The following is a 27,838-nucleotide window of genomic DNA, read 5'->3' on the forward strand; positions in this document are numbered from 1 at the left end:
ATTTACTAATCTAACTTGACCTGAAGGACAGCAAATAAAAAGGGCACAAACACCATTTGAATGTTATAAAATCTTTATTGATGTATACAATACTAAATTTTGAAAGGAAATGCCGGCATGTTTACAAGATGCTTGAAAAGAGCGTCAGGAGGAGTACATTGAAACACTCAAGTGGCAGGGGAATCTTCTGCTGTGAAGGAAACTTCTTTGGTTTATGTGATCAACTACACCAACAGGCCATAAAGTAAGAACTTTGTATGAACAAAGATGATTCTGTAGTGTTTTAACTTTCTAACAAAATAAAAGTTCTCGCATATAATCCAGATTAAACATCTGATTTCAGGACAAATACAAACAGACGTTTAAACACATACAGAAATTGTAATATTAGCAGATAAAGATATCACAAAAGTAACACAACTGCATGAATGACAAAGAAATACCTCGAAGCCAGTCACATTTGAACTTCTACAGTACACAGAGTGTACATTTAAGCCTAGTGTTTCGATCCCTTTTCAGTAAGATGATTTACACAAAGAAGGATAAAAAAAAAAAAAAAAAGAACAAGCACATTTAATAAACACTCATTTAAGTTGAATTATTTATTTACTTAAAGATCCCATCGAGCAAACTGGCAGGTACATTTTTCTAAGTTATGAAGCACTTAAAAGGCCTAAAAATGTGCCATTTCATTTCTCCCGTATTTACCAGATAATTATAAAGCATGACAGTGATTTTCTTGCATAGTTAAGATATCAAAATATTTCTGGCACCTTATTGTGTCTTAAGGAGTTAGGAATCCATTGAATTATCTTATCTAGACAGTAATTATAATGCACGTAACGGCGTATAGGTCAGACACTGGTACATATACCCTCTACAACATATTTCAGTTCCCATGCTCTAATGCATTTCAGACTCTCTTAATTTTAATACCTTTCTGCCAAGCTGCCCATATGCTCACCCCGAGGCAACTTTATCATCCTTTCCAACAGCTGAAGTCCTTTCCCACTTTCCAACACCCACACTTGTCTCTCTTCCACTACAAGCTCATGCCCAGGAGCCTCCACAGGGGCCGAACACCTGTGGCTCCAGAGAGCTTCTTCCCCTCTTCGCACCGTCTAAACAAGGACGCGAAGAGCATGAAAAATGGGCTGAGCAGGAGTCATCCGTCAAAGCTAGGAATGCTGTCCTCTGCCTTTATCCACTTCTGTGACCTCTCTAGTATCTGGAGCCTCGGCACCTGGTACCGCTTGCGAAATTATTTTTGGGGAGTCGTGGCATTAGACATCTGTAGCCAAGGCTGGTGAAGCACTAACAATGTGCAACAAGAGCAAGGTCATTTTTACACTAACTTTCAGGCAAATATGAAGTTGATTGTGAAGGTTTTTGCTTTCCTTCGAACTTAAAACTTTCTTGGCTTTAATGTAGGTGGGTATCAAACCTTGACTATGCCCCACAAAGTGATAGCTGAAAGGAAAATAATAATCAGGCATGTTTAACTCCCACTCTTATCTACAAAAATATAAGAATCCATCCCCTTGAGGAGTGCACTTACTTATACCAGCCTGTGCAAGGTAAAGGCACTGTAGGAGTACATGCGTGCATGTATGGAGGAGGGTAAGAGTGATGGTGCCCTGGCAAATGTACAAGATAGTATTTATGTCTTAAACATTTGAAACTGAGTAAACATTTCACCATGCATTTTATGGATTCCTGAAGAAAAAGACGACTTACAAACACCCATGTATCATATAGTGACTCAAAAACAAATTCACAGATACAACATTTACTATTGTAGAGTACACACACTCAAGGCAGTTATCATAAAGTTACTAATTCATGGTGTATAAGATGGAAATACCTAGAGAGTAGTGTGCCTCACAAAGAAAAAGACAAAAAGATTCCTGTACATAAACATACAAAGTTGCCCTGCAGAAAAGACAAAGGGCTGCAAACGGACATTAATGTGTCAGTGTTATAATCTGTCGGGTACTTTGTGTCACTAAGGTATGTTGCTCGCCATCTATCCTGCATTGATGTCCTTCATTTGCATTATAGTGACGGAGCACAAACATGTTATCTGGTATTTTCAAACAATGTTATTTTTTTTTACTTTAAGTATTGATTAGTGTGATTCTCAAGAACATTTAGACTATTTCAAATTCCATCTATTCTAATTTTCAGCACCTGGAGGTTTATTCTTATTTACTCAATTGGCAAACACAAATTACTAAAATATTTTGAAATAAGACACGCAACTCGTCTGGTGTTCTAGGTAGGCCATCGATGATAAAGCCGGAAATGAGGAACTGGATGTCCCAAAGGACAGGAGATAAGGCAGTGCCACTTCTACCGAAGTAAAGTCATCTGTTAGCTAAGATCTGGGTTTTTTCAGAGCAGGTCCAAAGAATTCAGTAAACGACCTCTAGTTCACTACAAAACACCCCAGGACCTTTTCCCCGAAAACCCAGAAACTCCCCCATTCCAACTCTTGCACAACCTGGCAACACACTGCCTCAACAGACTGTGGGCAGAACCACTGTTGCCAAAGATTTACTATTTTTCACAAAAACACAGAAAGAACAAAGAGGCTATCTGTCAGTGAGGAAAAACAGCTCCAGAAACAAACACAGCAGGAGGGAGATAGTTGGCCCAGCGCCCTGGTGATGCGCTGCTATTGAAGAGGTGGGCACCGGTTGATGGGAGTGAGTTATGGTGCATTGCTGCAATGTCCCTTTATTTGGACAACCCTTCTACAGGGTTTAGGAAGCATTTGCATTGATTTTTGATTCTAGACCCTATCATGTCTAGTTGCTTAGGCAGTTTGTGTCAAGGTTTTTAGACTGTGCTAGTGATCATCAAAGGTTGTGTTGCAGTAGTCGTCCAAGAATGGACTATCTTAGGAAGCCGAGAGTATTTTCCATGTGTATGTGTGTTTGTGGCAAGAACACTACTCTGCTTACAGTGGAGGGATAATTTGTGCCTGCTGGGTGTTCATAAATGTCGAAACTTTGGGGAGAAAGACAGAATGGGAAACTAGAATTGGTGCTTGCTAAAATCAAATTAAGACACTTGAGCAATTGTTTGCTCCACAGCAATCGTTTGCTCTACAGCAGTTGTTGCTGTGGGAATCATTTGCTCGACAGCATTTGCTGAGGAAATCTGGATATCTGCTGCTGTCTCAACAAGGCTTTTGTGTTGCTCTTTTTCTTCTTCCTCTTCTTCTTCATCCTCCTCACCAACATCTTCGACGTCCTCTGGAACTGCCAGGTCAGCACGATCGCCATTGAACTGGTGCCCAATGCTTGGTGACTCTCCATTGATTGCCAGCCCTACCTTCATGCTCTCCGGGCTGGAGACTTCAAAAACAACGTCGTCAGTATGCATCTCTGCCGAGGGACTCACTTCAAAAACAACGTCGTCAGTATGCATCTCTGCCGAGGGAATCTCTCCATCAAAGCTTCCCAGAGGAGGAATCTCCACATGGACTCCTTCCTCAGGTGAAGACATAACTTGTGTTGGGGCCTCGCCATCTCTGACCTTTCTGACGTTAAAGGTCATGGGAGACACCTTGAATGAGGAGCTCTTTGTAGTCGGGCTCTTGGGATGATTAGGGGTGAGGCTCTTCTTGATTTTCTCACGCTTCTCAGGTGGCACAATCTTGGTGGTGATCTGGGTCATTTTCTTCTCGATGCTCTGGCGCGAGAAGGCCTTCTTGAGGCTATCGACCTTCTTGAGACTGTTACGCTTGAATTTGTCAGCCCTTCTCTCAAATGTACGGGAAGTGCCCATACCCATTGCATCCTCGTACTCCAGCATATCGTCGCCTTCTGCGTGTGCTGCAAAACTCCCCTCATCAGAGGAAAGGCTAATGGATTGAAGACCCTCCTCATGGGTACGGGCGCCATCAACAGAGCCTGTGACAGATGGAGCAGGCTGGATGGATTCTGCATCACAATGGCTTGGTTGTGGGGTCTTGAGGGAGTCCTTGACCATCACGCTGGCAGGAATCTCATTGTCTTCCTATTGGGAAACAGAAGAACATAAAAAGTTGGGTTTAGAGGTACTGCTTAAACAAGGTTTTAGTGTATGACAAGGAATGACCGTCATGATATCTTTGTTTGAACTGGTTACGGTCAGGGTTTGACTTTAGGCAACTGTGCACATTCCAGTGCCTTCTATTGAATTCTTTATCGTGATGATCAAAGTGAAGATATTTCAGGTGTATTTCCAAACGCACAACCCCCATAAATATGTTTACGTATACCTCTGGCCATGGTATGGCCATTGTAAATGGATGAGTGCGTCCAATACACTCATGTCAGGTTGGTCTGCCTGCTGAGGACTGAGTAAACCAGTCTCAGCATGCCTCCCCCTTCTTCTCCTCAAGACATCTGCGGAATTCCACATGTTTCTCTGCAGGAGTCACACATTTCTCTCCGTTTTCTCTCTTTTATAACAGTCTCTGCCTTTAACTCGCTGTCCTTGAGCACAATGATGACCAAAACAAGAGTGAGATGGAGAGCAGCAAGTTCAATATCCGGTGTTTCCGTTTGTTTCTCCTCAGTTTCTTCCTCCTCCCTTTTACTTGCTGCCCATCCATCTGTGCACAATCACGCAATCACACACATGCGGGCACACACTGGGGATTTATGAGCTACAGTTCCCACCCACCCCCATGCCTTCACACCCAGGAGTGAGTGGAGAGTGAAGGTGCTGCTTCAGTGGTTGACATACTCCACTACACATTTGAAATGCTCATAAAGAAACCCTCCCAGTGACATCAGCTGAAAGTATCACGATGCTTGTTTTTTTTAGATGACTAATGCAGCACAGTTTTAAAGTTCAGGTACAAGACATGTCTATGGATGAGCAGCTAACATGAACACTTTCATTTGCCCACAACAAATCAAATCCAGCAAAGGCTTCATGGCTTCCACACCCCGACAGTGCTTACATTTTTGGATAAGTAAGTAATTATAAAGTAATTTCTCTTTGGGCCAAGACTACAAGTTTTTTGTGGCTGTTTATTTTAAGTTTTCGGGCAACAATTTGGAATTCAAAATATATGCAGTCATGGGTCAATATTGGAACAACTGATATTTGAGCTCAGAATAACTTACAATCAAACACCAGTGTGTTCCCCTGTCAAAACCTCAGTACACACTGGAATGACACTTTGTAAACAGTAGTTTCTGTTCACTATTGTTGTAAGAATGTGTCTACATTTGAAGTATGACTGAATTCAAAGAATGCATGGCAGCTCTTGAGACGTAAGAGTGCTTGAAGCAACTGGATGTCTATGGGTTGTTAAAGGAGTACGCAATGCATCTTTCCTGGGCTGTCATTAACACATACTTAAGGACTGGGCCAACCAGATGGTCTGGAAGATTCCTGCCTTCTGTCCATTTTTCACTCATGACTTCTGGTGTGTTTTTGCCGGAAAGGACATTCTTATTGTACCTGCAATCTGTCACTGCCAACCTGAGCCTGTCTGACACTGTCATTTGATGCTATTTTTATGAACTCAGTCACATGCGTGAGAGAAGATGATAGTTTCTGTGACAATTATAGGATATAGTGTGGTAAAGAGGCCTGAGAGTGCAATGGTGATCTGAAAACTGCAAAGTGGAGTACTCCTGTACTGATTAAAAGATCTGATCAATACATTTTAGTGTCAAATACTATACTTACCGAAGATTTAGGTCATCACAAGAAAGTATCAAAGTGTGTCCTGTTCCCAAAACCATTTATAGAAGTTTTCTGCACTTTCCTGATTACAGAGACTCTGTCCAACAGCACTTTTACCCTCATCTGCAGTAGTTAAAAGCATTGTATTTAGACGCCTAATCAAGTATTAAAAGCTCTAGAGAATGGGAAAGCCATGCAGAAACCTGCCAGTTTTTACCACCTTGCAGACACCTTTGCCTTGATCTCAAACACGCGGGCATGATTCACTGTTCAGGTGTGAGCCAAGCATGTGTGGTATCTTCAAGTTAATGCCAATAAATCTGTCAGCGTGTTCTTAAAGGCACAACATCTATCTCAAGAAGAGGCCAACATTTAAAGGGAAAAGGAGAACAATAAATGTTTTATAACACACAACACAACATACAGTACAGTGGAACATATAACTTACTGGTGTTCCTCATTGTAGGTAACACTTGTAAAACATCAAGGAACTCAATAAATGTGTATGTTGAAAGTTTTAGAGTTTTTTAAATACCATAAAGAACCACTAGAGGAACGTTATCATCCAATAGGAGCTGGGAGTTGAGATGCACTGCACTGTAATTTGAAATCAAAAACAAAGGAAGCACCCTGGGGACCAGCTCTGGTTACCACTACCTTTGGTTTGGCGAAGCTGTAATTCCTTGCTTTCAGTTTTGTTCTCTGTAGCTCCCTCCTGTCATGTGTGAATGCGAAGTATCTGGATGCCCCAGTTTGCTGCTGCTCTGCCACACCCACAGAGACTGTGTGGATTTGAGCGTGTTCATGCAGAATCAAAATCAGAAAAAGAAAGGAACTGTGTGGGCGACGGCTCTTGTACAGGACATGTTGGAGAAATACCAGAAAGCTTGCTTATACATAGAAAGTTTATATTACTCTAGACTTCTCCATTTTCTCTGTGTGCACTTAAAAATTTTTTAATCAGCAAGATGTGTGAGATGGCATAGGGGTTAAGCACCCACCTCAAATCTGACCAGTCACGATTAAATAATCAGCCAACACGGCCTCTCCTGGTTCCTCATTCCCTGAGATAAACACAAATGTTTTGATTGTTTGGTGGCATTAAGGTTTCTAAAGATTCAGTCTTCACACCTCTGCTCCAGTCTGGGCATGCCATAGACTCTCTCATTTGGCTCAACATGTTTGATATAATCAGTCTTGGAGTTCTGGAGAGTGTGGGAGGCGGCAACTGAAACTCAAAACAACCTCCAAAGAAATTTGAGGTCGCCTACCACAAACTGTACCAGACCAGCTGCAGAAACACAAGTTTTAAAACATGTTCTGATGATTGATTCCAGGGCCACAACTAACTATTATTTACAGTATTGGTTATTGGATCGGTTGTTTGGTCCATAAAATCTCAGAATTATAGTCAAAAATGTTGATCACTGACTTCCTCAAATGTCTGGTTTTTATTTACTACCCAAAAAATTTCAGTTTACTGTCACAGAGGATGAAAGACACCAGAAAATATCACATTTGTTAAGCTGAATTTTTCATTGAAAGATGATTCACAACGATCATTAAATTACCGTTGTTGGCGATTAATTAAATAGTTGTAATAGTAACTGACTGAGCTCTGATTGATTCCTGTGTTACACGTGGTGACAAATACCACCAACTGGGGGTTGAACCGATGGCAATCGTCCATGGCAGATGGCTGACAGTCATCATCCCATAATCCCCCCACCATTGTAACACTGTGAAGAGGCTAAGAAAGACCAAGAAAGGACTTTGTTGGCATTTGTGACATGCGGAAGAAAAATATAAAAAAGAAACAGGTAAAAAAAATAAAAAAAAATTTTGTTGTCCATCTCAATGTTTCACTGTTGACATCATCATATGCCAGCTTGGTAGACAATCCACCAATCCTTCACTTGTTGATTTTAACCAGAGTCATTATACTGATAAAACAGCAAGAGTCCCAAGCGCTCATCATCGCCTTTTCCACTCAGCCCTGACTTCATCCGGCTTTTATTTGGTTTTACTGGTGAAAATGCTGTGAAATTAGTTTGTCCCCAGTTTAACCCCAAACAAACTTGGCAAGCAAGCTAGAACAAACAACATTTTCCTAAATACCATTTGACCCGAGCCTGTCCCATGTGTGTGTTTCTGTGTACCTCACATTCTGGCACTTTTCTCTTGGGAACCCTGTTAATTAATGTACCCTCTAAGCAAGCGCTCATTATCCACTAGAGGATGTGATACGTGTGTGTTCGAGTATCTGTGTGCCAGTGCGTATCTGTGTGCAGCCATGTAGGACATCAGACATTGTTTAAAACTATTAAAGCTGTTTAAAAGAGCAACATGAAACAGAATTAAACTACACTGGACCGAAACCAAAAAACAAAGTTAATTTTCTGCGACAGCAAGTTTACTGTATGTTAAAGGCCACACTCTTCAGAGATATTTCGGACGCTCATGTAATGGAGTTCAAGAGCTCACTTAACAGTTGCATGGCAGAACTACCATCTAATTGCAAGTTGTGCAAGGTGTTAGTCAGCGGTTGCTTATATAAGTCGGTTCTCTAGAGTGTCCTGCTCTATTCAAATGACAGAGATCAGGGCGGGGCAGGACGGAGTCGCCACTGATTGAAAGAGCTCCAATCAGCTCATGTTACTCTGAATGTGTGCCTCTGTTTATACCACATGTGTAATTATATCTTATACTGTTCCTCTTGCGTCTGTTCTACCTCCTTTGTTTATGTGTGTGTGCAGACATCTACAGCGAAATACTGGCTTATAATTACGGCTGGATGACAGTTTGAAATCAGTATGAATATGTACAAATAAATGTAAATGCTAGCGGCATGGCTCTAGGAAAAGGTATCGCGGCCTGTCAGTTGCTAAGTGTTGGATGGAGCCCTCAGATCGATTGCTTAAAGTGGCTCTGTGGTACAAATCGTAGCATTTTTGGCTTTATGTGAGTGGACTGTAATGCAACATGAAAAATGATACCTTCCCCATCTTTCTCGGTGGCCTTTAAAAGCCTCAAAAGACTCAAGGACTCAAAAAACTACACTTATAACTATGAGTGTTGAATAAACAGCATGTATAATACAGTATTTCCCTCTGAAGTGAATTGGAGTAGAAGTAAAAAATAGACTATGTACAGTACTTGAATATGTACTTAGTTACACTCCACCACTGCAGTTAGTCCATCACTAGTCGTTGGATTGCCAGGATATTTACCACATTCATGATGCTCAGAGGATGAAACCTAATAAATCTGGTGACCCCAGACTTTTCCTGTCGTGCCTCAAAGCCATCTGGTCAACATTTCCTTTTGTACAATACTCATGACTAAATAACTGCAAAGCTAATGACACTGCCGTCAACCTCAGCTGTGTTTAGTTCTAATTTGCACACTTTAGCATACTATTGCACAAATTGTGAACATGCTAAACATTACACCTACCTACAGCTTGTATATGTTACACTTTTACACATGTGCACACATCTTAAAGTAATAAAAACACATAGTTACATGTTCAAATACGTGATTGTGTGTTTGGCCTTTCAAGACGACTTATGTAGTTTCTCTTAATCCTACCAGGCGAGGTTAGTACAGGTGTGTTGGCACAGTGAGTCAGGTGCCTGCGGGCGACTGCGCCGATGACAGGGTAAACCATCACCACCACACACATAGAAACGCATGTGTGCACACATTTGCTGTTGTCAAGCCCCTGCAATTAATTTGTTAACAGCTTCGGATGTTTTTTTATTGACTGAAATGTACAAGACAAATAAGGGGTCAAACGAAAGTTCCTCCTTTTTCTTCTCTAAATTTCCTCCCGCTTCATCCACTGTGCAAATTTGCTTTCAGCTGCACATGTTTTGATTGCATCCTTCCCATTTAAGTGCAGAGAGTTGTTCTACAGTTCACCCCTACCCAGCTTATTGCGTAACATCGCGACCCCTCCGCCCCATCTCAATGTGCTTGAAGAGCCATCTGTGGACAGAGGAAGTAGGGAGGAAAGGAAGGAAAGGAAATGGAATTCTGCTATTTGTCATGGGACGGGGTGACATGATAAACTCTCACTCTTTGTACTGTACTCTGCACACGGCCTTGCACTGATTCATGTACATAGAAATAATCTACCGCACCGAGTATTCTCATATTGTGACAATCACTATTGTTCCAAGTATCATGAATATTTCGTCAACACGTTCACATCAATCCTGAATAATGCCTTCTGGCTTATTACCCATAAAGCTTTGCACAACAAGTTAGGGCATTCTTTCCCCATCCGCACCCCTCCCATATCTGCCTCACCAAGAGAAAACACGGCATGTTTACTGGCCTCGCAGAGCTTGCGTAATCGCACAACACAATAACCGATTGAGGCGCGATGTCATGCTGACGAGCTGGTAGGATGAAGTTCATGGCGATTATTCCTGCTGACATAAACGATGATGTCGGACGTCTGAAGAAAACCTGTTCACTCAACCTGTAATTCTCCAGAGAGCAGTCTGTGCACTTGGGATGATGATATGTTTTAAGATACTGCTAGATAGGCGCATAATTAATTTCATACATGACGTGGTATTCATTATAATAAAGTCCGTGGTTGACTGGGCTCGTTGTCACTTCCTCTTCATTACACCAGCTTGCATCACTAAACCCGCACTTTCCCTGCTTATCTTGCACTTTCTCCTCCGCATGTATGATGAATGTGTCACCACAACACATTCCTGTACATATATAGTTCTTGTTTCTCCATTTTGTTTCTTCCTTTGGCTCTTTTGTTCGACCCCCCACCCCCCCAAGGTCCCCCTCTACACATTGCTGCAGTACAATCCCCAAACCGTGCCTATCTGAGCCATTGTTTGATAAGGGCTGTGCAGAGATACCACGAGCATTTTTTGATAAGGCTACCACCAATTGTCACAATGTTTACCCTGTATGGAGGTCAGAGGGCGCGAGTATCCGCAGAGAAGCCAGGAAGTCATCACGTTATCTCCAGATGTGCTGTATTTTCAATGTTTGATTTAAGAGCAGAGAAATAAGAACACTGAGAACCAACGTGGCTATTGTTTTCCCTTTTCCGGCCATGGATGTTGCAGCCTTGGGAAGTGGATTGGATGGACACTGGGGTTTGAAAAGTCAAGGAGGAGCACACACGAAGATGGAGTCCTGACGTCTAATGACAGAAAATAAGGAACTTGATAGCAGAAGTCAAAAGAAGATAGTTGTTTTTTGTCTCATTGTATAATGGGACCTTGAGCTTCTTTGGATTAATACCTGCATTTAAACTCTATCCCCTTTGATACGGCACCACCTGAATCTAACGTGTCATGCCATGCAACTAAGAAAAGAGAAATCTCAAAAGAAAAAGAGCAAGCCAGAACGAAGAAAGAGCATTTGAGTGCAAGTGTGCAAAAGAGCTTAATGGCATTACCTGATCAATACCTGCAGCCTAATGAAAAACACGCTAAATATGTGCTTTTGGCAGATCCGGAGAGAGCAGTGCATCATGGGGTATGCTGAGAGGCTAAACTGTCTTAAGAGCCTCCACCTTTATTTATCTTTGAACACACTGCTTTGTCTCTATTGCTTTGCAGTACTTTCATTTAGGGTAAGGTTGTCAGTATTCAGGAATTTTAAACTTTAATACAACACTGGTATAAGAAACTCCATAACTCTTTTGATACCACAGAGAAATGACAAATAAGTCAGATATTTTGCATTTTTGTGTTTTTTGTGTCCAACTACTGATGAAATAACTGTAGTCATCAATGTGGATTCACTGAATATCCCGCCCACAACACTATCTGATCGGTTACATGCCACATGTTATTACATGTCACATGTAATTCCTATCAATACTGAATAATCTGAATCTGCAGAGTAACTGTTAGCTTAAGGTATCAAATAAATGAAGCGAGTAGTGAACGTGGAGAAGCAGGAATGTAGTGTAGTAAAGTAGCCTGTCTGTGCAGTCTTGGGTTGAAAATCTGATTGTAGATCTGTTTTATTTTATATTTTTATTTTTTATATTTATTTATAATCAATTGACATTGAACAATTTTGAGAAAGATACTTTTGACGACCTTAACTTAGGGACTGATTTTATTAATCATTTCATACCCTCAACTCAAGTCATGGCAGTGCAAACAACATAATAAAACACAATTTACACACAACTTCATGTCCTGTCACGTCACGGAGGCTTGCTCAGACGTTGGAACATCATCATCACTTTCCCGCCTTGTTAAAACAAGACTTTCACTGCATTAATCTGCAGCACAAGTGTTGCCTTTGCCTCACAAACCGAAACAATTGAGCAAACCCGTCAAGCCTGAATGTGACATCATGCAGAGGACTACTTGCCCATCCACATGCGTGTCTTTCACAAATACTTAAAGCAAACACACATGTAGGCATAATCTCTTATCCAAACTCGCTCTTATGGTTTTTATAATTAAGTGACAAAAACAGGCCACATTTGTCACTTTGTCTTTTCTCCTTCTGTCTATTGTTTATCTCTCTATATTTATCCATCTTTTGCTCTTCTCCCGTCTTTATTTGCTGTTCTCTGAAAACCCAGAGGATTATCTGAGGAATGAACCCCAAAGGGAAAATAAAGAATGATAACAAAGCCAGAAGCCGTGCTGTAAACAAACCTCATTGTTCATTTAGAGAGCGTGCCTCAAAGGCTGTGTGGACAACAATCTCTGAGAGCAGTTTTTACTCCTCAGAGTGTCCAACAGCACTCCTGTGGAAATGCAACTTTGAGATAGCAAAGGACAAAATGCATGAAGGTCACTTGTTGTGTCCTTTTTTACAAAACGCTTGTCAGAGGCAGAAAAGCACACATGTAACTCATTTCGTTAACAAGTGCTCATCTCCATAGAGTGTCACAATAAGCTATTCCAGTGTGCCACGATTCACAATACCAAAGCCCTGAAACTGGCTCGATACAGTCGTGTCATATCATCTGACAATTCGCTGTCCACCAGCTTTCAGTCATTTACACTCAACAAGTAGCCTAACTTAGCTGACAGCTACCTGTCAGCTAGACTGTTTGTCTAAAGGCACCTTAATGCAACACCAAAGCCTCTGCCACATGTCACATTTTTTCTATTAAGTAGTGGTAAAATTAGAAAAAGCAGCATTGTATTTAACGAGAAACCATCCAGAATGTAAGTTTACCCGTGTCTAACGATGGCAACGGCAAGACAAGAGGACATAGAATATAAATAAAGCAACTTTTGAGTTACTGTAATATGTATTTCTATTCTTTTTGCGCTGGCTAGCTGATTCCTGAATCATACATTTATTTTTCAGACAGGTATACAATGGCGTTGATAAGCCTTGCTTCCAGTTTTACCCAGTGACCACTCACGGTATCGCAGCGTTAAATTCCCCTGTAGCCCAAAAACTATTATAAACCAGACGTCTGTAAAAATGTTGACACCTCGAACTGCAATAAGGTCAATCATGACTCTTTCTATTAGGAATGTTTGATCCGTGGAGGTTCACACTTGTAAAACTTTCTTCGTGCCAAGGAAAGCGGTTTAAAAGCCTGTCTCAATTTAAAGTCTACAGGCCAAGTGGTAATTTGCAGGCGAGACCAGAGAGAGAAACTTCATTGGGCCACGTAACCAGGAAGTAAACCCGGAAGCTAAAGCATTTTTTGGCGTATGCACCAGGTGAGCAACTCTCAGATGCCAGCTTTGCTTCCTGTATCCAGTTTTATACAACATCTATAGCACCACCAACTGTCCAATCTAACTCCTGGTCAGACAGACATCAAGCCAATTCATTGAAATGCCAAAGTTAAGTAATCCTACTTTCTAAAGAGAGAAATAATCACATTACTGTAACACATTCCTTCTGGTTATATATCCAGCTTAAAGAAATAAAAAACCCTTGTCACATGGTATTTTTTAATGTGCCCATGGGTGCAGGACTGCTATTCATTTCTCTCTTTATTTAATGTTTTTGTCAATGTGTCTGTCTACAGTGGCATTAGCTGCATGAGCTATAACAACTAGCCTCTTACTTGGAGTTAACTATCCTTTTATCTTAAACATCTCCATGGGCTAAAGCTCAGGAATATGCAGGCCCAGCCTGTGTGAATGCACTAAAGCAGCGAGCACTGCTTTGGGCTACAAGCTGGTTCAATATATCACCTGGACGAGGGAAACACACACACACACTCCCAGCTGTAGCCTACAGCCAGTGGCCTGCTCCAACCTGTGGAGATGGATATGGTTTTATAATGTAAGATTCTGCACTGAACACACGCAATATGTGCACCACAATTACCCTCGCATATCTAATTACCCCTAAGCTTGTATTGTTTGGGAGGCGGCAAGTTTAGTAAGTTCAACTCTCAACGTCTCTCTCTCTTGCGGTTTGTTCGGCTTAAAGGGGTTTCTCTTGTTGCGAAAGCTCCAGTTGTGTCACATTTGATTGTATGCACAAAATGGGACCCAACTGGATCCGACATAGTGGAGCACTACTTATTTACTCGACCATTATTTAGCTTCTGTCAGCTCCAGAGTATTGAGCTTTGCGTCATTAAACTAAAAGGTACGAGCATGGGGCGAGGCTGAGAATTACCAGTTTGTCCTCCATGTTAGGGTCTGAACAGTGTGTGGAAAAACAAGCCTTACTTCCAGCTGCTGAAAGCTAAGATTAAGTCACAACCTTTGGTCAAGTGTCGATACACAAAAGCTCAATGACGACTGGCAGCAGAGCAAACAAAATGACAGTGAGTGAAGTTAAGCCAATCAGTCAAAACCTTTAAACCTTTGTAACCATCTCATGTACTGAGGGACGAGTAAGGATGTGGTGATAGACTGAAACATCACAGATTGTGAAACTTTTAATTTACAATATATTAATTTTATCTTACTACCTGAGTATCATCGATTAGTTCGCTTGGTCAATTAATAGAATGAAAGAAAATGAATCGCCAACTATTTTGATAATCAATTATTCATTTCAGTCATTTTCTTAAAGCAAAATTGTCAAAAAATGCACTGGTTTTAGCTTCTTAAAGGGTAACTCCATACATTTTACATACTTACGTGTGTTTACAGGTCTTGTGGAGTACTACTGCATCGGTGAAAAAAGTAGTACAAAGTCTTTTGTGGCTCCAGAGGAAGCTGCATGTAATTTGACAAATTGCCTACAGATTTGCCAGTGGCTTAGTTGCATTGTGGGTAATCTAGGCGCAAGGTTTTGAAAAGCAGTCCACTGGTCCAGCATTGCAGTCATAACACTGCTGGAATCGACACAGCAGAACAAGAACTAACGCCTTTTTTATTCCACGCAGTCTTCTTCCTTTTTAAAAACTTGCGCCTACATTACCCACAATGCAACTTAGCCACTGAGCGATGTCTCTGGAGGCAATTCATCAGATTACATGCAGCTTCCTCTGGAGCCAAAAAAGGCTTTATGCTACTTTCTTCACATATGTAATAGTACTCCCCAAGACCTGCTTTTCTTTGTTACGTATGATAATAAATGAAGAGTCTTTGGGTTTTGGATTGTTGGTTGGGCAAAAGAAAGAATCATGAAAATAATCTGCATATTAATCGATAATAAAATAAATCATTGGTTGGAGCTCTTTATGTGTATATTTGAATAATGACAAACAAAAGAATCAAGTTTCCATTACATCTACAGCTCAGCGTGTGTCAACTAAAAGCCTGTTGCAGTCACGGTGTTTAGTTTGGCTGGGGAGCATGTTTCTCTTTCCCTGCAATGTGATATGAGCGGTCTTTGATAGTGTGTGAGCGCTCTGACTGTTGTCACTCCCTGCCACTCTGCGATTAGGGATCCTAAGAACACAGACAATCACCAAACATCCTCTTCCCATCCCATCGCACCAGGGACAGCCGCGCAAATCCCCTCTCTCTGCTAAGTATCTCGCAGAAAGAAACTATGAATCTGGGCCCTCATGTGCAAAAGCGAGAAACAACAAATGAAATTCTCACGGCGTTCCAATTCAATTTGCCATTGTGGCCGACTTGTTTGTTGTGATGAAATTCCTCTGTGAAATAAACACAGGCCGGGAGATTAAGATCTGCTCAGAAATAAATGACGTCTGTCGCAGGAAATGACATTCAAAAATGCGCCGTATTTCACGTCGCATGCCGCGGTGAGATAAGCTATAAGATCTCCAGGGTGACTGTGGATACTTAAACACTCGGGTAATGAGCTCTGAAATTAACCTGTGTGGCAAACACTAGGAAAAGGAGAAAAAAAAAAAAATCTGCTTCATGTAATCAGACACAAAACAGTTTACCTCTCCAAAAAGTAATTACCAAAACAGGCTCTACACTGTACACACTGCAATCTCACGTGGCTGGGTATTGTGTGTGTGTGTGTGTGTGTGCAAGAGAAAGGGCCTAGAGAAGGGAGGGCCATGTGGAGACAGGAAAAGCACTGGTGCACAAAAACAAACAAACAAGGCCCAAGCAGCGGTAATTAAGTCCTCATTAGTCCTCGTTATGCACAGGAACGCAGCGGAGCGGCACAAAGCACTGTCATTTTTTCTGACCCAGCAGTGGCCAAAGCCTGGAGCCTGGTATAGACCCCTGCTCCGTACAGCAGTGGGCGTTTACCCAGAAACCCTCTGTGTTTCCACCTCAGCTGGCACGTACAGGGTGATGAGTGTTCTGGATCTGTTTTGTCGAGCAGGGCGGGGGAGGAGGAGGGCCCCCTCGGCCAATAGCCGCAGGGCTTGGATAGAAAAGTTTGGCTCTTGGGCGTGCGGCGAATGTGCGTTATCAAAGAGTGGCGTGAGGCGCACAGCATGTGCTTTCGTGTAGGTTCAGGGAATCAGGACAGGTGGCATGACCAAAGGGAAAAAAGGGTGGAAGTTGGAGTTTGCATAAAAGACAATGGAGAACAATGCGAGAGGTGAAAAGATGGCTGCACATTTAGAGATAAACCAAAATGAAAAAATCAGACAAGAACATGACAGCGAAACAGCAGATGGAGAAAAATCAAGAAAAAGAACAATCCTGGAGGCGAAAGAGAGACGAGGCGAGGCAGAATGTGATGGACACAGAAGAGAGTCAACACGAGCTCAAGCGAGGAGCGGGAACAAGGGCTGCACTTAGTTCTTTTATTTCCTGCTCCCCTCAGGCGAGCCAAGTCTCATTTACCCGCGCTGTAACTGCATACACCTGACCCAACACATCAGCATCCAATGGGCAAGTTGCACGCACACACATGCTGGAGCTCTCACACACGCCCTTGGGATCATACCTGGCTTCTTCTTCACCCGCCTACAACAGCTCTGCTCTCAGTTTGACTCAGAATTAGAGGAAAAAAATCTCAACTCGGCAGAAGTCAGATCGACACTCTTCAAGCAACATTATGTAACTTTTTTTACCTTAAAATAACAGCTTTAAAATCACGTTGATGGTACAGTGTCTTGTAACGGGGTGAATGGTGTCTCTGTCTCAGCCACTCCGCCCGCCATCACTTGTTTCTGCACTATGTAACCTCAGTGAGAGGGTAGGATCACAGCGTTACACGTTTACTTCAGGATACAAGTTTTAAAGACTTAACTTTGTTATGTAGCACTTTGTTACAGACCTGGGTTTTTATATTTAGGACAGTGGTGTTGCACTCAGAAACTGCGCCAGGCGCCACATCACACAAAGTGTCAATTTCTACATAATGTTGCTTGAAAGGGGGATTTCTGTATTTACATATTTTGATGTGTAAATGATTCATACTTAAAGATTCAGATTCAGTCCAGAAGATCCCTCAGCTGGCAGCTGCGTAAAGTAATACTTTGGAGCAACTGCGACCGTCAAAATGAGTCCACTTAAAGTTTGTTTGCCACTCACAGGTTGAGGTTGGTAATCTAAGTGTCTGCCAACATTATGGAAACGATCCCTACAGAATTAGACCATTTGTTAAAGATCAAGGTTCTTTTTGTGACCAGAAATACAGGTCTTGCCCAAGTAGAAGTCTCGCTCTGAAATCTCGGGAGGTGAGTTGTCATTGTTGTTGTCTTTGGAAATAAACTCGTGATGGCAGATCCTCTGGATGGACTCCAAAAAAATCTCACAAACTCAGACTTTACCATTCCATTGTCGTCTTCCAACAACATGACTCACGCAAGATTTCAGAGCGAGACTTGAGGTTCTGGTTACAAAAAGGTGCTTATTGTTACTATTGTTACTACTAAAAAGCCCAAAACAATACATTGATGGAAACAGCCTAGCCAGCCAGGAACATGCTAGTGCTAGTCGCCTACAACGGTCGTCACAACAGCTCTTCCAACTACTTTGCTCGCTTTTACAAAAACAAAAAGTCTATCTCCCTATGAATCGTTTCCACAATGTTGTCAGACACATTTGGAAAAACAATCTCAGCCTGTCGGCAGCAAAGAGAAGAATATTTAGTGGACGGACGCAGTTGCCCTGAAGGATTGTGTTGCTGGGACCGAAACTTTTGGCGATTATGACACAATTATAAACCAAAACGTGGAGCCTATGAACAACACAAGACTCATGAAACACAAAGTAAACTTTAAATTCTACCTCTACACGCTCTTATAATGGTAATATTATAAAAATCAAGCAAAAAAAAAAACACTAAATACATTCACATGATGCACAGAAAGGTGAAAAACAAATAAATCTTTGCAGCTCCACTGTCCACTCTCTCCACCTCCATAGCAACGGGGCACTCCCCCTTCAAAAACACATAAAAAACTGACCGGTGGCTCAATCAAATCGATCCGCGGTGCCTCACCCAACCGCACACAGAGCCACCCTGTGCAGGTTAAGGTCTTGGCACCTGTTGCATTTGAACAACAGAGCCTCAGTACCTGGGAAACCAGATAACAACGCCGGTTAAAAGCTCTCAGTAGCTCTGGCTGTGTCAACAATGGCCCCCCCTCCTTTCGCGTCCTGGGCACACACTTGTACGCACAGGCTCAGACGCACCCACAGAAAAACACACACATAAAAAAACATCCACTTATTAATGCCTGAATCATACTCTGTGGCCATGTTTTTTTTTTTTTCCAGGGCCACTTTCATCTCGCATGACAAGATTATCTGCAAATCATGAATCTGAAATTTAGATCTCTCTTGTACAATCTGTGTAAACAGAATACTTTTTTTTTTTATGCCTGGAGATAAGTGAAAGATGGCGATATGCGAGGATGTTCCTCATAGTTTCCACTCGTAATTTCCTGAGGATATTAGGGAAGTTTATCACTAGGCAGTATAGAGTTTTAGCCTCACAGGTGTGGTATGGCAGTTCGAGTGGTAAATCCATCCAAAAGCCATCTGTCTGTCTGAATTATGACTGTGGGGTGTAAACAGATCTAGTCGAAGTCGGTGTCTGAGCCCTCCTCCATTATCCTCTGTAGCTTCATTCCCAGACACACCCTTCTCCTCACACACACACATACATGCACAGAGGGCAGGAAAGGGAGAATCCTTAAAAATGTGTGTAGTAAAACTATTAAGATCTTATCTAAGAAACCAAATCATTTTCAAAGTTGTTATTTAATGTATATGAGAAGAGGCGTGTCTGAAATACATTCCCAGGGTAAGAAAACAGCACATCATCACATCATCATCTCCACAGCTCGCCCAAGTCCTGCTAAACAAGTTTTTAAGTGTCGAAATTGTAATAAATTGCTGTGCACCGACATCATATCGCCTTTCTGTGCCAAGCAGGCAGAAAAGAAATGTGCCCACATCCAAAACACACCCACAACTGTAGTCAAATATGAATGCAAATATGGCGCGCACACACTACAATGAGTCCTCAAGAGGAGATTATGATGCAAATATATCCAATGACAGAAATATTATACGCCTAAACCTTAAAGAGGTAGACCGGCTATTGAGTGCTGGTCTTTATAAAGCAGATACAGAGATATCATGACTTTTAGACTAACAGGATCCTACATTACCCGCAATGCAACTTGATAGTATCTTTCTTTGGTGCCATCAAATTGCCCCCTAAATGCTAACTTATCACAAACCTCACACCTCAATTTGGTAACACAGGCTTCTATTAGCAACAAATATTTCGTCGCAAGCCCAGCCCGAGATGACCCCGATGACATCACTGTGACATCACCAGGGTCATTTTACAAAACTTTGGAGTATACCACCACAGAGCCACTTAAAGGATCAGTTCCCCCTGCGTTGTTTACACACGTTCAGAAGCAGAAATCTTCACTGTGGCTGCTTAAATTAAAAGCGTTAGCATGCACCCCCGAGCTCTACCTCGTGTTGAGGGGCGGGGGGTTTGGTTGTTTTTTACATTCCTAGAGCAGAAATCTTCACTTTAGTAGCTAAGCTAAAAGCAATAGCACACACCCAGTCTGAAGTGGGTGCACGAGCTCTACTGCGTGTTGTAAATAACGTTCATTAAATCAAGTTGCGATCTTGGGGCTTACGCCGTATGGAGCCATTTCATGGTGGGGTTTTCGGTTGTTTTTTCACATTTCTAAAGCAGAAATCTTAACTTTAGGTGCTAGGCTAAAAGCGTTAGCATACACCCCATGTGAAGTGGGTGTTTTTTTCAATTAAGTTGGGATCTCTGGGCTTCAGGACACTTGGATTATGCAGTATGATGCCATTATATTATTTTTTTTCTTTTTTCACTTTAGTAGCTAAGCTAAAAGTGTTAGCACACACCTCGTCTAAAGTGGGTGCACGAGCTCTACCAAGCCTTGAGGGTGTAATTAATGTCTTTTCATATCAAGTGGGCTTCGGGACACTTGGATTATGCGGGACGAGCTGTATGGAGCAATTTTATTTGGGTTTATTTTATTTTTGGTTGTTTTTCACATTTCTAAACAAGTCCCCGGCTTCTTTAGTTGTCTTAGGGGAACCTCCATAAAAGTTGGCATTGGTGTTAGTGGATAATGACTGAAATGTCATTTTTTGGTGAACTTCTCCTTTAAAATATTACAGTTTAGTAAAGTGACTTTAAATCAGTGGACTGCTCCTTTAAAATTCCTAAATGTTCACGTTTTTGTTCCCCTCACCTGGAAGATGAGCACTTTAAAGTTGTTCCTCTTCAGCAGGTGGTTGTGGTTCGACTCCAGCTTCTTCACCTGGACCGCCTGCTTGTCCAGGCGCTCCCGCACTTCCTTCAGGTGCCCGCTGACTTTGCGCGAGCGCTCGAGCAGCTTGCTGACGCTGTTGGAGGTGGACACGTGTGTCTTGGACAGGCGGGTCACGTCGCCCTGCACCACCCGCACGGCGCCCTCCAGGTCGGCCTGCCGCTGCTCCATCCGCTGCTGGTTGTCCTGCACCGACTCCAGCATGTTCACCAGCTTGTCCAGCAGCGCCACCACGGTGATGGCGCTCACCTGGCCGCCGGCGACGGGGCTGCCCGGCGCGGCCGCGGTCGGGCTGGTCAGGCCTTTGAAGCCCATTCGGGAGAGGGTGCTGGTCGGGGTCGGGGAGGCCGGTGCGGAGGGGCTCAAGCTCGGGGTGATGATGTCTTTCTCGGGCGTGGATTCGACCTGCGGCCCCGGGATGGTGTGGGTGCTGCCGGAGACGCTGTTGGTGAGGTCGGCGTGGGACGCGTCGTCTTCCATGGCTCACAGGTGGTCGGATGTCCCGCTGCAACCGGGTAATTCACCGCAACACAAAAAGTTTGGTGGTGGCTCTTTGACTTTTTCTCCTTCTTCTTCTTCTTCTTCTCTGAACGCTGCTGTCACGTCTTGCTCCAGCTGGGAACTGAGAGCAGAGTGATTTACTTCTTCTTGGAGTTGATTCGGCATCCACGCCCCTGTCTGTCTGTCTGTTTCTGTCCACACACACACACACACACACACACACACACGCTGTGAACTTTTCAAAACACCTCCCCTGCGAGCCAGAAGGGAGGGGCGTGGTTGCTATGGAAACCGTGCAGGCCTAGCCCTATTGACAGAGCAGAGGTAGAGTTTAGTGTGTGTGTGTGTGTGTGTGTGTCCTTCCTTGTATGCTCTGCTCGCTGTTCGTGTCCATGTGACTGCCAACAATTCCACTTTGTGCACGCCTGCAAAAATGTGCGTGGAGGCTGCTTTTGTTTACTGCACTCACTGGTTGTGTGTGTGTGTGGTGTGTGTGTGTGTGTGTGTGTGTGTACAGGACTGCGTAGTAAGGACAACTCCATAAAGAGGAGATGAAACTGCAAATCCACACAGGCCGGTGTTTCTCCAGGAACTTAGCTGACTTTTTTTCCCTTTTCCCGAGATAAATCACCAGAGTCTGGTGTATGTGCTGTATGTGTTTCCCCCCACGTGCCCTCTGAAAGCTCCCCCGTTTTCCTCTCTCCCTACCCCTCTTGTTTTCGAGCTCTGTGTCATGGCATGGGGGCACCACCGACATGGAAATGTGGAAATCCCTGTTTCAACAATGAGCTCATCTGTGCCCTGGCGTGAATCCCTGTCCTCGCTCTCAACCTTTTCTCCCTGTCACCATGACTGTAAATATTTCGTTCGCGGCGACACAATCGCTCGTTCGATCTGACACGTGTTGAAATCAAGTAAATACGCGGCAACAGGAATGTTGTTGCAACAAGATGGATGCGTGTGTGTCTTCATCTCCCTCCCAGAAAAAAAACCTACAGCATTACAGCTATGACAAGAATCTACTTTATCACTGCAAACTTTGGGACGCATCCAAGACAGCACCTGGCTTTTATTGGATTCTGCCTGATATGGTTAAAGGCTTGTTCAGCGACCAGCTCATCGAAAAATCAATACAAAGTATTCACACCCTTAAACTGAGATTAGGCTTTCTGCAGCCGCTTGTGTGCGCACGCACAGAAAAGACACACCTTCGCACCACATTAAAAAATGTTGGCAGAGTCCACAGTCCTCCTCACGTCCAAACCACAACATAAAAAAGCAGTTATTTTTAAATTGTGTTGTTTTTTTTCGGTGAACTGATTTTGACAAGTTTTGCTGCCTTCAAATCTGCTGACTTAAAGGAGTAGCTCAACATTTTAGGAAGTTAATGTTTATTTTTATCTTTCTTGCTGAGAGGTAGATGACACGACAGCCTGACACAGTTAGCTTAACTTAGCACAAAGACTGGCTCTATCTAAAGATAAAAAAGCCGCCCACCAGCATCCTTAAGATCACTCATCAGTTATCTTGCTTGTTTGATCTGTACAAAACCCAAACCGTAAAATGACTCATTGCACTTTCATGTGTTCATGTGACTATTTCTTGGCCAGCTGCATTGACGTCCTTTTTATCTACACTTTGATTCTGAGAGATGCAGGATTTTGTTTGCTGGCTGCTTCCCCCAGTTTACAGTCTATTTGCTAAGCTAAGCTAATCGGCTGTGGCCTGTAGCTTCATGCGTCGACCGGGGTGATTTAAATGCTGGAGGTCACGAATTGGACTCGATGGGAGCGCCACCAGGTGCTGTCGTGATTGATGACTGACAGGTGCTCTCAAGGCCGCACAGGCTACGTCCTCTTGCAACTGTGCAAACGCTTCCTGGCTGCACCTGATGGGACCAACGCGTTCGCTCATGGGATGTGTGCTCCTGGATTTCAAACCGGACCAGTGTTCACCTGTGGTAGTACTGTTGGTGCCGTGGTCACATGGGCAGCATTAGCAGCCTGGCTACTGTCCAAAGCAAAAATTCAACCGCAAGATTCCCAATTTGACCTCAAAACCCTGATCTCAGCTCGATGTAAAGGCCGAGTAAAACACCCAGTTGTATTAATAAGTAGGCAGGTTCTGTTACTTACTGATCCAGTAGAAAGAAAGCAGCTATCGAACCAGCTTGAGTACCGATGGTAAGGGGAACCACACATATCAATGGGGGAATCAACTTTGATGCAACACCGGGACTCTCATTCAAGCTCAAGCTTGTTCTACCTCGGTTACTATCACTTTTTCCACAAACATTTCTTCAAATATTTCCACGGATATTCCAGTTGTTCCATCGTTACCTGGGGATAGTGATCAGGGAAAACGATGCCTCTTCCTGTTTTGGTCGCGCAATGACAGACTAAGTTAGTTAAAACAAAAAAGTTGTCAATTGCCTGTTTAAGTAGTTTTTTGAAAGGTGTTTCTGTGAAACATTAAAGGCAAGAAGAAGAAGTCATGGGGTTTACTGAACCTGTCTTCATTTTATATTGACAACGGCTTGTTTCAAAGGTTTTTGAGAGTGTCCAGAGGTGGCGAGTAGTGCTGGACGCCCCTGATTTGTATAACGTAGCCTCGACCTCAACTTTATTCAAATGAGGAGTGGCCAACGTGATGCCCCGTCCCTTCACTGCACAGCTGCTTACATTAACAATAAATGGGAAGCATGGAAATGATGTATCTGTGGACACCTACCATAACTCTCAATAAGAAAGCAACGTAGTTTATTTCCCAAAATGTCAACCTATTCCTTTAAAAAGAGACCACTGCTACCTGTGGTGGCTTGATAGTCGTAGTTCACCATTTTTCTGTTACAGCTCAATCTTTTCCGCAGCAGTACATGTAGTCAGAAGTGCTCTTGACAGATTCTCCCATGTCAACATCCAAGACTAACACCTCTCCTAGAGGTTACTCGCTCGACAAGCTTCAAAGCTGTCAGAGTAGAGTGGAAGTGCTAGACGCAACAAATTTCCTTCCTCCTCTGACACAAACCCCCAGTGTTTCTGACCCGTCTCTGTCTGTCACTGCCTCTCCATGGAGACACACCACTTCTGTCAACATGAAAGTGTGACCTCCCGTTCCTACCTCTCGAACTCTGACTTTTCCCACTTTCGCCCCCGAGATGGAGCAGAGGGGAATGGCGCTCCCATCCTGTCATTATTCCGATCGTCCCCCCTCCTTTCCTTTCCTTTCCTTTCCTTTCCTCAGCTCCCCCTTTTCTCCATCCCTCCCTTTCCCCTTTTTCTTCCTCTCTGTGTAACGTATCATCTGCTTTCCTGACTTCCTCCAGTTTTTCCCAGTGTCCTGGTGCATGTTTCACACATTCCCAGTGTTGTGTAAAGGAAGGTCTTTCCCTTGCCGATTCTCTGACTACACTTTCTATTTATTTAAGGGATCTTTTTGCTGTTAACCTTCCTACAGTCACATATAATGGAATATACTGCAAAAACAATTATGTCATGAACTCGAGCGGATAGAGGATGAGCCGGTGGATGGACATCTGTACATGTTAGCTTGGAGAAATTGCCCTCTGGAGGTCGTGAAATGCAAGTGCATGGCTTAATGCTAACAGTTTCGTGTGTGTACATTTCCAATTATAACTCATGCCTTTAAATTTTTTGCAAGAGGTGATTAAGACTCGCCTTCTTCAGTTATATTCTTCTCTTATTATTTTGGACTCTTGCACTCAGCAAGTGCATAATCAAATATTCTACTGTCGAAATCCTCTAGAAAGAAATTAAGTGAGTGAAGCTACTGGAGCAGCAACAGCAATCATCATATTCCATCATTTCGACAAACATGCCGCTGCACGTCGCATCCTTGTGGGAACGAGCTTTGCTTCCTGGGAAACCGTGATTGCTTCGAAAACCTTCAGCAGGGGGTGTGGTAACGCTGTGACCGTTGGCTGTTGGCAAATTACCTGGGTGGATTTTCCACAAATGGTTGATGAACGAGTTCTTGTTTTTTTCCCCCTCCCTTTTACCTGAAGCTCCACCTCACACAATGCATTTGTACACACAAAAAGGCAGAGAAGGATAATCCACGCTAAATCACCTGCAGAAAATAGTTTCCTCAATCTTATTTCCACATATTAATTTCACCTTTGCACACTCTACAGTCCTTGTCATTGCTGTGGTGACACGATCCGGATCCTCCTCTGTGTGATTCGAGGCCACATGATTGTCTGAGTGCCCTGCTGACTGAGGAACCAAGAATGCAACTGAAACACCTTGAGGCAGACTTTGTGTGGACTGTAATGACTGTTTCTCTCACACACACAGACATTATGCAATAAGCTTGAGGAGGAAATGCCCTCAATGGAAGTGTACCGTCTGCATATTTTACTCACTGTTGCTTTGACACCGTATGTCTGTTTACAGGTTGTTTAATGCTCAGTTTACAGTAGTACACACTATGTTGGCACATACATAGGTCCTGGGGTAAAGTGCAAACCTAAAGAGCAATACTAATAGTACTAATAATGAACTTACCATGAGAAGAACTTCAAATTAACTGTTGCAAAATGCTTCACAGAGCAAAAATGAAGACGAGAATATGAATATAGAAAGCTCATCGACAAATAAAACAAGATAAGATACATAATATAATATGCAGATAAAAGGTCAAATAACAAATATTTAACCCTTCTTCAGATGTTCACTTGTATTTACAAGACGATCGGAAATACAGACAACCATCTCTTTGGAACAATCTACCTACATCACTACAATCAACATCTACATTTTATGTTCAATATTTATATATAACATTAAGAAGCCTCTGTCACCTCTGGTTGCAGGCCTGCATGTAGGAGCGCTCAACCCAATCGCTAGAATAAATGTTAGCAATGTACATTTCAGCAAACCAGGGGTGTTGAAACTTTACATTTCTTTGTTGCAACTTCATGTTTTTTTAGGTTCAACTTTCAATTTTCTGTTGTGACAGCACTGTGCTCACGCTCTGCTTAGGTTCAGGCACAAAAGCCGCTTGGCGAGGGTTCGGAAAAGATTACGTTTTGGCTTAAAATGCCTGCTTTACCCGCAGATTCCACTGGATACGGTACAGCTACGGTACGGCTGCGTTACGGCACCGGTACGATTGTGCTCCGTCGTCCTCGTCCGGCAACCCCCACCAGTTGCGTTTTGAGTCCGCTACGGCGCAGCTCCGCCGATCAGCTGGAGAAACGAAACCGAGGAATTCCCGCGATAATTACATTATCACACACGAACGCAGTTATATGTATGTGCTATAAACACAACAACACGAAGTGTTCCCGACCGACGGATAAGAAGAAGAGCTTGTATTTGTCTCTTTTTTGAGGTTTTTGTGTTTGTATCAACACGGAGTGTTTTATTTTGAAAATCAACCGGATTTCTTGTTGTTGTTTCGTGTCTGACTTCCTGTCTGCTCTGTGCTAAATTCGGCTGAATTGCTGCGTTGTGTTGCGGCGTCCGCCAGAATAGAAGTCCTGCGTATCTGCTCCGCAGGGCTGCGGACTGCCGGAGCTGGCACGCAGCAGACACGCAGCGCAGCGGACCTGGTGGAAGTTAACACATAGACTGAAGTGCTACGGATCAGCTCCGCCGCCGTGGCGGAGCCGTAACGCAGCCGTACCGTATCCAGTGGAATCTGCGGATTAGTCACCGCAAACACTGCTGGAGATGTCCTGACTTAAAAATATCGGGTTTTTTTTTTTTCGACTCAAACATGGCTGGAAATTATCCCATGAGGTCAACTTAAAAATATCCAGTGGAGCCTTATTGCCTGTAAACGCCACCACCATCGCCTTCCACCTCCCGACATGAGAGTCAGGTCATAAACATGTACTGTGAACATGATATGACACGAGTTGCTCAAATTTCAGTATAATACATGTGACACTTACAGATGTTTACAAGTGTTAACTGCCAACATTTATTTCTGGCAACTGGGCTGCCACACTAGAAGGCCTCAGGGATAAGGTCATTATTGGATCTGTCTTTTATACATTCCCCGCCTCCAAGAATATAGATGTGATGAAAAATGAAGCACTACTTGATCATGTGATGCCCTGATGTCACTTACTCATGGTCTGTTGTTTTCTCCCTCTCTCCAGGTGAGCCTGCTCAGGCTGATTGAGGAGTCAATAAAGAGGGGGAGGGGACTCAAGTCTTTCTCTTTCCCACTCCTGGCCTGACAGCAGCAGCAGCAGCAGTAGCTGTAGCTGTTCAGACTGGCCTCATGTAGCTTTGATTGTTTGTTCTTTTGCCTTTTCTGGTGGGTCCGGTGGTTCAGTTTTGTGCCGCTATTTCTGTTGTAGGGTTTAGCTTGGGAATGTTTAGGTAGGGTAGAGGGAAGAGCCCGGTTTCGACGGCCCTGTAAGGGTTGGACCGAGGTGGCTTCCTTTTTTTTGTTCTTTTTTGCTGGCCCATCAGTTTGTAGGGGGTTAGTTATGTTTAACTTTAGATTGATGGTCATGTTCTGTCTGTTGAAATAAAATTCTTCTATTTAGGA

The 27,838-nt window shown here is 43.1% G+C and overlaps 1 protein-coding gene and 1 long non-coding RNA gene across 2 annotated transcripts; one reads left to right on the forward strand and one right to left on the reverse strand.

Moving 5' to 3' along the window:
- Positions 1 to 55: 55 nt before the first annotated feature.
- cavin2a (caveolae associated protein 2a) lies at positions 56 to 21,546 on the reverse strand. The gene is made up of 2 exons (XM_084361329.1): positions 20,732 to 21,546; positions 56 to 4,026 (listed from the first exon to the last, which is right to left on the reverse strand). Exons 1-2 carry the CDS (start codon positions 21,287 to 21,289, stop codon positions 3,067 to 3,069), a joined length of 1,518 nt encoding a protein of 505 aa, XP_084217455.1. The 5' UTR covers positions 21,290 to 21,546; the 3' UTR covers positions 56 to 3,066.
- LOC311262125 lies at positions 21,239 to 27,838 on the forward strand. The gene is made up of 2 exons (XR_014623218.1): positions 21,239 to 21,324; positions 27,441 to 27,838. It is a non-coding gene; the product is annotated as an uncharacterized lncRNA (long non-coding RNA).

Source organism: Pagrus pagrus (genome assembly GCF_965226575.1).
Source record: "Pagrus pagrus genome assembly, chromosome: 9".
Lineage (NCBI taxonomy): Eukaryota > Metazoa > Chordata > Actinopteri > Spariformes > Sparidae > Pagrus > Pagrus pagrus.

Bases quoted from the DNA above. Each gene is read 5' to 3' on its own strand.
- cavin2a (XM_084361329.1), bottom strand. From the start codon at position 21,289: ATGGAAGACGACGCGTCCCACGCCGACCTCACCAACAGCGTCTCCGGC. The intron at 4,027-20,731 runs GTGAGGGGAACA...GTTTCCCAATAG, and splicing joins TTAAAGTGCTCATCTTCCAG to GAAGACAATGAGATTCCTGC.